At 42.2% G+C, this 12,500-nt stretch overlaps 1 protein-coding gene across 1 annotated transcript in view; it reads left to right on the forward strand.

Moving 5' to 3' along the window:
• The window catches only part of LOC134178610 (uncharacterized), a 31,125-nt gene that overhangs the window by 11,261 nt on the left and 7,364 nt on the right, over nt 1-12,500 (forward strand). The window contains exons 15-23 of the mRNA XM_062645488.1: nt 3,160-3,229; nt 3,291-3,473; nt 4,083-4,221; nt 7,670-7,776; nt 8,223-8,358; nt 8,848-8,929; nt 8,995-9,066; nt 9,152-9,235; nt 10,416-10,476. Coding sequence (XP_062501472.1) covers nt 3,160-3,229; nt 3,291-3,473; nt 4,083-4,221; nt 7,670-7,776; nt 8,223-8,358; nt 8,848-8,929; nt 8,995-9,066; nt 9,152-9,235; nt 10,416-10,476 — 934 coding nt within the window. The remainder of the gene's footprint in view (nt 1-3,159; nt 3,230-3,290; nt 3,474-4,082; nt 4,222-7,669; nt 7,777-8,222; nt 8,359-8,847; nt 8,930-8,994; nt 9,067-9,151; nt 9,236-10,415; nt 10,477-12,500) is intronic.

The following is a 12,500-nucleotide window of genomic DNA, read 5'->3' on the forward strand; positions in this document are numbered from 1 at the left end:
ATACTGAGAGGAGTGCGGAAACCATCACTGAACCACATGTTCATACTCTCAAAGTTGTAGCTATAGAGAGTTATCTGTGGAGTGAGTACATCCGGGACTCTACAGGCTTACAAGTTCAAGTCACAGTGATGGCAATCTATGGCAAACTTTCCTTGGGCAAGAAGCTTACACACAACTGCCTTTCTCGATTGACTCAGGAGTATAAATGAGTACCTGGTCACTGACTGGGGTGGCAAATTCCCCCCTCCCCGACTGCAACCCATTTCATCAGCCACTGGGGTCCGGGTGGGAGTTGGTGTTGCAGTCAGGGCTTCTGTGAGTACCTGACCAGATTCCAGGAGATTGCTTAGCACAGCCCATAGCTCCTGTGTAGTGCACAGGAACCCAGCCATCTGACTGGGGGCGTGACCATCTAACGGGCAGCTTCTTATCCAATTGCCATTATTGCCATTTTTTAGCCATTCTGTTATCTCACATTTGTAGGAAGTGCAACACAAACTTTGTATCAAATGTTACGTGATAATTATTTTTATTTTGGTTGATCAGTTCAGTTTTGTGGCCAATGTTTGAGCATAAAAAGTTCCATTTGTCTGGCCGTGGTTAAGAGCAAGCAGTTGGAAGTCAGAGTGGAGTGAATGTCTTTAGGTTTCTGAGTATTGCTAGCACCACGGGCTGTTTCCTACAACCTGGTTCTTATGGTTGACAGGCATGCGAATGTGTTCAATTGACTCTCTACTGGAAGAAATTGGTAGATGCTCACATATAGACAGACAGACAGACAGACAGACAGATAGACAGACTTGTGGATGGATGGATGGATGGACAAATAGATAGACAGACAGACAGACAGGTGGATGGATGGATGGATGGATGGATGGATATAGATATATTTCAGATATAACTAAACAGCCAAATATACAGAAATCACTGATATGCTAAACTAGAATGTAGACAGCTACAGTCACCAAACGTAATCCATACGTATAATATACGTAATCCATACGTATAATAATTTACTAACTGTCAAAATTATGAAGCCCAAATAGACTGGGCATCCCAGTCTTGACCGTGATTGTATGGTCTCCTTGAGTTGGTAAGCCTGTCAATCTTCCTTAATAGGACCCTTGAATTGCACTTTTGAATCTGGATGGATGGATGGATGGATGGATGGATGGATTCTATACATATATTTTCAACATATGGCTGCTCTATTACAGGCTAGTTGTCTAACAGTCAACATCGAATACAATCCAATAGTTTGTACCAATAATGCAATATACTAGTTCTAAAAGAGTTCTTAGACAATGAGGCGAGCCTCACTGACAATGCTGTCAACACAGTCAAGATGTACTGGATGGCGCTTCGATGACCTCGTCCCTCTAACACAAAGAATTGCAGATCGTAGTAGAGAAAAACTCAGTCTGCATCGTATTAGTGCCATTGTTTGACTGTAGGAAGTGTCCTGTTTGTCTGAGATCAGGCTGGCTAGCCGTTTGTAGAAAGTGTTTGCTTCTCTTCCCATGCCTCCAGTTGACGACAACACCAATGGAGTGAAGCTACTTCCTTCAACCTCTCTGACTCTCTCGCCATAGGCTCTCTGCTTCTCAAGTTCATGGTTCCGGAAGATTTGGGGTAAGGTCATCTCCTGGTAACTTTGCGCGTTGGGGTAAAACACCCTAATATCGAAAAATGCGCGTTCACCATGACGCCATACACCTCTTGCCGAAACATCCAGCCGTGCCTCTTCGTCCCTGTTGGCAGTACGATTGTGTAGGCATTCACCTGAGAGGGGGTTTAGCCTCGGTTCGATGGCCACATCCGAGCATACTTCACTAATCAAATCTGCAGTGATGTCCCTCACTTCGTTATGCCTGATAGTTGGAAATCCTCCTTTGGGGCATATCATAGCATGGTCAACATTGAATGTTGACCCGCATGAGCACTTTGAGGAAACGCCCTTCATTGACAACCCATACCTTAAACAAATGGCATCTCTAAATTCACACTTTGGTAGATGAAATCCGTGATTTTGGATTGGCAAGACAGTTAACCAGCTCGATGCTTCCTTTTCTCCTGCCAGTTCTATGGTTCTTCTTAGCGAGGGAGATGCGTCACTTTTCAACTTGTTCAAGGTTGATTTATGGGCTGCTTCTTTCTCTGACTTTGATGCCTTTTTTGTTTTTTGAATTTCTTTCTTGTCTACAGAGTAGGAAGGTTGTTGATTTACAATCTCAGCTGCAAGAGGGGCGGTAATTCATTCTGAAGTTTGATAATGCCAATCAGCAATTTGTGTAGGGTCAATAACATTTAGACCACCAAGTCTACAAGGTAGAGCTAGAAGGCTTCTTATTTCGTCATTGATAGCCGTTTGACCTGTGAGAGCAGGAATGAATTGTTGACGGACGACCTTCTCCAATGGAGCCAGTAGATGTGAAATCTCTTTGACTGTACGCAGCAGGAAGTTCCATCTCCCTATCAAACCATGTGTAAATGCTGAGTAAGCAGCGTGTGGTTGCGTTTTTGCAATTAATGTCAAGTTCAACACTTGCTTAGCCCATTCATCTACCTTTCCTCGTATATACTCCTCGACAAAGCAGTCATCACCCAAGGCAGCACCCAGATGTCGTTTTCCTGTAGTTGTTATATGAACACCGGAATTTGCAAAGACCACTTCAGCTTGTTTCTTTGCCTCAGGTTTCACGATTAACCATGACTTGGTCGCATTGGTTTGATAACCAAAATCCCCTTCTACTTCAGTCAGCTTGTCCCACCATTTCCAAACTTCATTTATGGTACCTGCTCCAGTCGCATCGTCTGCAAACCATACTTGTTTACAGATTCCCGCAAGGCTAGAGATCAGAGGAACAGTTTCGATGGCATACATTGCCATAGCTAATGGGCCTCCTTGAGTTGTTCCTTCCACTGATTGTATTATCTCTCCGCATATGGATGGATGGATGGACAGATAGACAGACAGACAGACAGACATCTACTCAATCAATTTCAAGTCTAATTCTCTCTTCATAACAGCCGATTCTTATTTGTGGACGTTTGTATAGACGGTTGTGACATTCTTGTCTGTTTTCATTGATTTATGAATGCTGTTTTTGCTGCTGCTGTGTTTATGTGGCTGTGTTTATGTGGTGGTTGTATTGCTAGGCTCATGAAGGCACAGTTACAGCTATAGTTGGAAACCCCAGGAGAGATCTCATTGTTTCATCAGGGACTGGTGCGTTTGTTGTACTTCTGTATTGAAAGTGTTGGTTGGTTGTATGGTGTTTGATCATTAGATGACGTTTTAAGAGTTTGGAAGTTGTCGCCGTTTGTGCAGGATGTGATCTCTCCTCTTCTCTCGTTTTACTGTGCTTATCCTACGACTCATGTGTCGTTGGTTGCCGACAAGTTTCTGTCTGTGTTTCAAAATGTTTCGACTGTGACGTATACTGTAGCTGCATTTAGTGTTTCAGCTAAAAGTATGGCATTTGTTATCTAACTGTGTGCCGTTTGATTATAATGACTAATGACGCATAAAGATAGACATAAACGGATGCAGGCAGATGGACAGACAGACAGATGGATGGACAGATAGACAGTCAGATGGTTGGATGGATGGACAGACAGATAGATGGATAGATGGATGGACAGACAGACAGACGGACAGACAGACAGACAGACAGATGTTTGGACAGATGGACAGACATACTGACAGACAGACAGACAGATGGATGGATGGACAGACAGACAGACACACAGACAGATGGTTGGATGGATGGACAGACAGACCAACAGACAGATGGATGGACAGATAGACAGACAAAAAGATAGACAGACAAATGGATGGATGGACAGACAGACAGACAGATAGACAGATAGACAGACAAATGGATGGATGGACAGATGGATGAATGGACAGATAGACAAACAGACAGATGGATGGACGGACAGACAGATAGACAGACAGACAGACAGACAGACAGACAGACAGACAAGGGCATGTAAGTAAGCCAAAACTGTGTATATTTTGTACAAGTATCCTACTGAAGGTGATTGGTGGAATGATACTCACAGTGTTTCTTCTACAGGACGTTGTTGGCATGACACTGACATGGATCACGACGATGCTATTGTCGATCTCGCTTGCTGTCCAAAGCTTTGCTTGTTTGCTACGTGTAGTGTTGATGGCACGATTAGAGTCTGGAGTGATGAAGGAAAACTTTTAAGGTAAGTTGTGTTCATTAATAATTTAGTCTGTCTGTCTGTCTGTCTGTCTGTCTGTATGTCTGTCTGTCAAATACATATATTTTTAAACATTTCACTGTAATACATTTGATACTAGGTGATATTTCAACGCAAACAGTCTATGACCTAATTATAAGCTAAAACAAAGGCATGCATAACTATTCAACTAAACTGAAACCACAAGGAATAAAGTGCCCTGTCTGTCTGTGTAGTTGTACAGTCTTGCAACTCTCATGCGATTTTTAAAAAGTTGTTGAAGTTGTCTAAGTGCAATTCTTGGTGATTTTCTGTATGATAAAGACGTTCAACAGTTTGTTCATTGACTGCTATTGTTATGCATACGTAAAGTTAGCGATTGTTATTGGTAGAGTAAGAATTCAAATATAACAATTTGTCTGTCTGTTCGTCTGTCTGTCTGTCAATACATACATTTGAACAATGATAACTACAATAACCATCAGCAGCAAGCTAAGAATAAAAGTTCAGCAATTACAATCAAGTTCTTACTACATGAAAATAAAGCTAAAAGGTAGTCTGGTCCTCAATAGGACCAACACTAGCAGTCATTTATCTAGCAAACAACTGGTCTACTTTGCTGAGGCTGTCTGTCTTTCTGTCTGTTTGTCTGTCTGTCAATGGTAGTATATTTTCATAAATGAAGTTAGATACAATAGCAAGCAAAGGCTAGCCTAAGTACAGTTCACATTGTCCAACTGCTAGCAACACGCAAATTAAGTAAAGTAAAGGGACATAGATGTCCCTGTTCAACAAAAACTAGCTTATAAGTCAGAGATGTTGCTTGGGAATGCCTGTATCAAGCTGGATGTCTTCCTCAGGAACACTCTTGCATTGTTTTTCTGAAGCTGGATGGCCATTCTCTTTCTCCAGTAGTCTTTAAATTTTGCCATGTTTGGTTTTCCACATTCATCCCTGGATCTCTTTAACAGTTGATCAAGGTAGGATTCAGCCTGCTTTCCCCATCGACTGAAGTGCTCCATAACCAATGGGACTACTTGAACTGACATACCTCCAGGGTATGTTTCTTTGGCATAACGAGCCTTCTTCCGTTCCTCGCGTCTACAGGATGCAGCCCCATCAGTGGTGGCAGAAGTTGGAAATATGTCAGAACTCCAGGGGTGAGCCATTGCAATATCGAGCTCTACATTAGAGCCAGCCCCCGTGTCAAAAACTGAGATGTCAGGACGACTGTCAGAGGTGGAGTATCTGTCCTTTGGTTCTTTGCGATGGTGGATTTTGAGATGACGTAGACAGTCAGACCACACAGACATGATGCACTGTCTGTCTGTCTGTCATCATATATTTCGAACACAAGACTATATTACATTTCAGCAAAATAGTAAGCACTTAAGTTCAAATGTACCTTGTCCATAGTCTACACACTGTGCACTTCACTAAGAATGAGCTATAAACTACAAGCATGCAGCAACCCAGAGACAATCAGTGACTAAAAAACTGGGTGCAGTAAGACACGAGCTTGTTGACACCATCACTGCTAAGTGCTGAACTCTTCTTCAGAAGGACTTTGGCATTACACTTCTGTAGTTGTACTGAGAATCTCTTCCTCCAATAGTCAATAAACTCTGGTGCATTTGACCTTCCAATTTTGTCCAATGAATGTTTTGAAAGCATTTGCAAAAACTTCTTTCTCTCTTCTCCCCATCTCCCAAAGTGTTTCAGGACTAGGCGAGGGACTTTGACCATTGATCCACCAGGAAGTCGTACCTTTCTGTATTTATCCATTTTTTGTTCTTCTCTTCTTTTTGCAGCTGATTTATCTTTCTCAGCTGATTTAGGGAAGATGTCTGAACTCCATGGATGGGCCATGGCGATGTCTAAATCAATGTTAGTTCCTGTCTCAGGGTTGTAGACGTATGATGTCAGGTCTGTTGTCCGAGTTGGAGTAGTGATGTCTTGGCTCGCATTGGTGATGAACTTGAAGATCCCATAGACAGTCAGACCATACTGATGCAATGGCCTCGTGAGTTCAAATATGACCACTCCCTGACTTGCAAGTCAGAAGGTGATAGCCGCTGTCATGTAGCAAGGTCCCGCAGTGGCATTTAGGAAGCCAGTCTGAAAGGGGAGGACATTCCAAGTCTCAAAAGGGATGCCAAGCAATAGTCGCAGGAATTGAGTGCAAACCTTTGAGAGCTCGGGATAGAACTGAACCAAGCCCCAGCTCCTTTCCCTCGGATGGAACGAAGTCTGGAAGCGTCTCGTGCTGTAGCTGTTTTGATTCTCAGATCTGATGCGACTCATTGATTCTCTCGTCATTTCTCCACCTACTAATCCAACTGAACAAGCCTTGTGTCAGTCTCTTCCACCGGACAAGACAAGATGATGTCTGACTTTCTGACCATTCACAAAGTTCAACATCAGCTATCTAAAACTCAAGCTGAGTCTCTGTCAGCAAGTCTTATTGACAATGCGGAAGTTCAATGATTGTATGGGCCCATGATGCCACAAATGTATGCTGAGACACTGAAGTCAGAAGAGTCATGCCAAAGCCACCCAATTGAATTGGCAGAGATGCCTGCTGCCACATTAAGTCGTCTAATCGGTCATATCCAAGTAGGTTGGAAAAGGTGTTATGCGATTGAGTGTTATGAATTTTGGCAGCTTGAGTCAACTGACCTGGAAAAACCGTTCAAGCCAAATAGTCCAGCTTTGGAACATGGCAGTGTTGTAATAACAGCATTGCACTCTGAATGTCTCCTAGTTTAGTGAGTTGATCACACAGTGTGTTGCCAGACTGAGCAATCGTTGAGCAAGAAGACTCAACAAAAGAAGAAGAGCCAATTGGTGTGCCAAGGAAGAGTGTACCTTGATAGTTGACAGGGATCCAGCTGATTCATTGATTGCAACTGTACTGGATGGACAGAAGATCTCACATTTGTGGTTGGCGATCTTAAAGAGATGCTGGAAAATGCCCTTTTGAGATCATGGAAGGCACACAAGACATCTGTCTGTCTGTCTGTCTGTCTGTTTGCATGTATGTATGTATGGATGGATGGATGCTTGGTTGGTTGTTTGTTTGTTCGTCTGTCATTTGTCTGTTTGTTTGTCAACATTATAATTATAGTATTAGAATGCACCCAGTCTGTTTGTGTTATTTGTGTGTGTGTGTGTGTGTGTGTGTGTGTGTGTGTGTGTGTGTGTGTGTGTGTGTGTGTGTGTGTGTGTGTGTGTTAAAAATTATGTGCATTAGCATTATGCAACAACAAGAAAGTAATCATTAAATTAGTCTAAACATTCAGTTTTTCTTGAATGCGTGTATGCATGCTTGAATGCTTATCTGTACATAGTTTTATTACAATGTACTTTAGATGCTGCAGCATGACACTCGTATGTTGAACTACATAACAATTTTTTCGTTTATTCAATCTCTCATTCTCATTTTTCTCTACAGAGTTGTTTACCTCAATGCAACACCTGAAGGTATTTCATTTAGCAGCATTCAAGGTGATCTGACTGTTGCCATAGCAGGTCAACTGCACACCATTAACTTCATAAAATGTAAGAACATGTACGCGTACGTAGAATGAGTTTGCAATGTATATCATGAACTTACAACTTGTGTAGCACAGCAGAGCGAGATTGTAATGTTTTCAGAGGTGTTTGTCTGTGTTGTTGTCTGTGTGTTTTTCTGAGTGTCTTTCTGTGTGTCTTTCTATGTATCTGTCTGTGTGTCTGTCTATGTATCTGTCCGTGTCTGTCTGTGTGTCTGTTTATGTATCTGTCTGTGTGTCTGTCTATGTATCTGTCTGTGTGTCTGTCTATGTGTCTGTCTGTGTGTTGTCTGTGTATCTGTCTGTGTGTTTGTCTGTGTGCCTGTCTGTCTGTGTGTCTATCTATCTGTATGTCTGTCTGTCTGTCTGTCTGTCTGTCTGTCTGACTGTCTGTCTGTGTCTGTATAGTATTGATACACATCATTATGTATTTACTGTCATCATGTGATGTAGTCTTACCTAAAACATACTTGGAGCAATTGGTGACGATGCACTTACCAGCTGAGAAAGCTGAGTATTCTCACCAGCCTGCAGCAGGATCATCTCTAAACAACGACCGACTGATTCCAGGACGTACTACTCCATTAAGGTAATGCATAATTGAAGTGAAGGATGGTGTTTGAATTCAATGAGCAGCAGACGCGACATTGTGTGGATAGTGTGATATGGAAAGCTCATTACATGCATTTACAATACAATCCCAATTATCCAGATGTTTTCGGCAAAAGCCAAATTGTCCGGATAATCGAGAATCCGGATAAATGAAATGATGGTGTGGTGACTTCCTTGAGGCTCATCATACATTGACAGTCAAGTACATAGTGAAAATGTTTAATTAAATAATATACAGCAGTAGTTGGTAAACAATGACTCAACATGTTTACACACTTAATGATGTAAAACAGTCCTCTATGGTTCCAATTTCGGAGTAGGTTCACAGGTTTCCATGGGAATGACGTCACGTAGGAAACACGTGAAAGACACGTGTTTTCGGATGGAAATAATTTTGCCCAGATTATCGAAATGTTGGATAATCGGGATTGTACTGTATTCTGCATCACAACTTGTTATTTTATAGTGCCAGATTCACTCCAGCAAGTGAGGTACCCTCACTATTAGAGAGCGAAGAGTACAAACAGGAGCAACGAATGAAAGAAGAAGTCAATAATCAACTAATTCGCATCGTATACAAATCGATAACCAAACGGCTCTTCTCTTATTGTAGACGATAGCCCAGCTGGCAGCCCGTAATGTTGAAATCAACCAAATTCGTGATGGAGTGTATGGATACGAAAAGGTGTGGTGTGGCTACTTGGGGACATGGCCGGGCAATTTTAAGAAGTCATGTTTGTTTGTTTGTTTGTTTGTTTGTTTGTTTACAGAAGAAATTTAAGTCACGTGATATGTGGAGGGAAGTGTGGGAGAGGTATTGGACGAAAGTCGGGCCTCGCAGGACATCAATTCAGGTCAGGTACAGTGTATGTGTACGTTTGCAGACAAATCGTTATATTGCGTTGTATACTGTAAATCAACAAATATTCAAAGCTAAAGACACTTTGAAAGATAAGGAAATGGCATTGTGTGTGTGTGTGTGTGTGTGCGCACGCGCGCGCGTGTGTGTGTGTGCATGTGTGTGTGATAGTGGGTATTGACGGAATTCCAGGTTCCAGGTGTGTGTGTGTGTGTGTGTGTGTGTGTGTGTGTGTGTGTGTGTGTGTGTGTGTGTGTGTGTGTGTGTGTGTGTGTGTGTGTGTGTGTGTGTGTGTGACGATGAGAGCCACATCTTCATGCGTTTCAGGCAATTATGTCACCGTGGACCACGATTTTATGAGGTCTGACTGGCACTTTCTGTAGGTGCAGTCTGACTGCCTGATTGTATCCACAGTTTGGCTAAACCCCCAAAACATGTGGGTAGGATTTATTTGTGGGTAATCATATTAGACCATCTTAAGAAATATATTAGTTTCTGTTTCCCGCACGCATGATTTTTTTTTGTCTCAGATCAAGAAAATTTATTTTTATTGTTATTATGCATGCGCAGTATAATTTTGGAGAACTACAGACCAGAAACTAATCTATTTCTTGGAGTGGTTTTATCTGAAACAATGATACTGAGGTCTGATTTACAGTAACTTACGAAAGCCGAGCGTCAGCCCAGTGTGTTACGTCAGCGTCCTACTGTAAACGTGTTAACACCTTTCACCGAGACGCTACATTCTGACCAAGTCAAGACGTTGGACTAGACTCGAGTTCTATTCGAGCGTCAACGTAACGTAAACCGGGAATAGTTCGGTTTCTAACTATCAACCGGCTGTCGCACTTTGATCCAGTTGTCTAACATGGATGATGAATTTTGGTAAGAAGGCATACAGCAACAGCGATACTTGCTTCACACGGCCTTTGATGCCAGACACTTTTCGCAGCTGTTATGACGTTGTTGGGGTGCACTTAGACAATCGCATGTTACTGTAAATCAATAAGTTTTAGCGTCTGACTACATTTATGTTATACCTTGGGCTGACACTCTGCTTGCGTAAGTTACTGTAAACCAGCTCTTTGTGTGGTGCGTGGTGTCGCACTTGTGTATAGGCTGACAAGGCGTGTTAATAGTGGATTGCTTTGTCTTATTTGTCTAATGGTGTGTAGGTGTCAGTTGAAGACGACTTCAATCCTGACACGTATGGGAGAGAAGCATTACAGAGCAAACGTGAGTAGACTTTACGTCTTGAACAAAACGAGTTTATTTATTTCTAATACTTTATGCTTACAGTATATTTACAATGTGTCTCTGTTTGTTTGTCTGTCTGTCTGCCTGTCTTGTCTGTCTGTCTTATCAGTCTGTCTGTCTGTCTGTCTGTCTGTCTGTCTGTCTGTCTGTCTGTCTGTCTGTCTTGTCTGTCTGTCTTATCAGTTTGTCTGTTTGTCTGTCTGTCTGTCTGTCTGTCTGTCTGTCTGTCTGTCTGTCTGTCTGTCTGTCTGTCTGTCTGTCTGTCTGTGTTTTATTTCTTACATCAAACTATGATACAATTCTGCAAAGAACTACAGTAATACAACTAGACTAATGTTCATTGAAAGCTAACATTACAGCAAACTAAAACATTTATCAGGGAGTGCTACCCAGTCCCTATGTAGGGATGCGAAGAATCTAAAATGGCGCCCCATACAAAAGTATCCAAACGCATCCGAACCGGATCTCTCAGAACTCATTACAGAGATCTTGGACCCACGTAGCGCTCAACTTCAAACGTTCCTAATGGTAGCCAGACCATCACCGCTGACACTAAGCGCCTCAGAAGCCAGCTATCGGCAAGTAAAAAAACCCGATTTACTCTTTCACATTTCACATTTCACACTTCACATTTCACTTTTGTCAGCCAGGCTAGCGCCTCACTCGAAGCAGCTACAACGACGAGAGTCACACCAAACGATTCGCTCTTGTCCGAAGAATTGCACTGACCCAACAGCTAGAAATGTGCAAAGTCACCTTGTATCAGTCAACTGCTGCCATGCAATTCCACGTACTGCTTCCCACAATGCCATGTTGTTCCGGTCACATGTGTACATGTGACTACCGTTTGGAAGGCTAGCTGTTCCGGTCACGTGTGTACATGTGACTACTGTTTGGAAGGCTAGCTGCCAGTTGTTTATAGCGCTAGGACTGTCATTTCCATTTCAAACTACATACACATACTCGATGCATTACCCCTCTTTAGTTTCAAACTACATACACATACTACTCTAGACCGGTCTATTACTGAAGACACCACTGAAATGTCAATGTACACTAATTATCGTGATATGGTTCACTTCGCAGTTGTGCGAAGCTGCATACCCAATTGTTATACTGTCTAAAAAGGTCACTTGAAAAGAAATACTGTAGCTAAACTGGGATGTGCAGCATCTAATTACAGCCTGGAATTCCTGGCATAGGGTGGGAGGGGGGGGCAGGACAGAGAGTGCAACCTCCATGTGGTCTGTCCTGGGGTTTTGAACATGAAAGTATTCTCACATGTTCAAAATGCTAAGCACTTCGTTTACTAAAACTGTCATTTCCATCTAAAAATGTATGAAACAAGTCCAAAAATATATGAAACAAGTCCAAAAATATATGAAACAAGTCCAAAAACATTTTGAGAAAATGATGGGTATGTAGGGATGGGTATGTAGGGATGGGTATGTACTTATGTCATTTATGCCCATCTCCTACATCACACTCTTTTTACCTATATCGCTTGCAGCAGTTGTGAATGTGATGTAGGAGATGGGCATAAATGACATAAGTACATACCCATCCCTACATACCCATCATTTTCTCAAAATGTTTTTGGACTTGTATATAACTAAGACTAATGAGGAAAAAATTGGGCGCTGAGCTGAGAGAGTCAGGCCTCTCAGACCCACCACACAACATGCTAAGTTTCTTTGATATTATAACTTGAACATTACACTTCTGTAATTGTACGTCTGTCTGTCTGTCTGTTTGTCTGTCTGTCTGTCTGTCTGCCTGTCTGTCTGTCTGTCTGTCTGTCTGTCTGTCTGTTTCTATTTGTCTGTTTGCCTATCTGGTTGTTTGTCTGTCTGTTTGTCTGTCTGTTTGTCTGTCTGTTTGTCTGTCTGTTTGCCTGTATGTGTGTGTGTGTGTGTGCACGCGTGTGTGTGTGTGTGTCCGTCTGTCTGTCTGTCTGTCTGTCTGTCTGTTTGTCTGTCTGTAAACACACTATCTGTTGAATG

The sequence above is a fragment of the Corticium candelabrum genome, chromosome 4, assembly GCF_963422355.1.
Source record: "Corticium candelabrum chromosome 4, ooCorCand1.1, whole genome shotgun sequence".
Lineage (NCBI taxonomy): Eukaryota > Metazoa > Porifera > Homoscleromorpha > Homosclerophorida > Plakinidae > Corticium > Corticium candelabrum.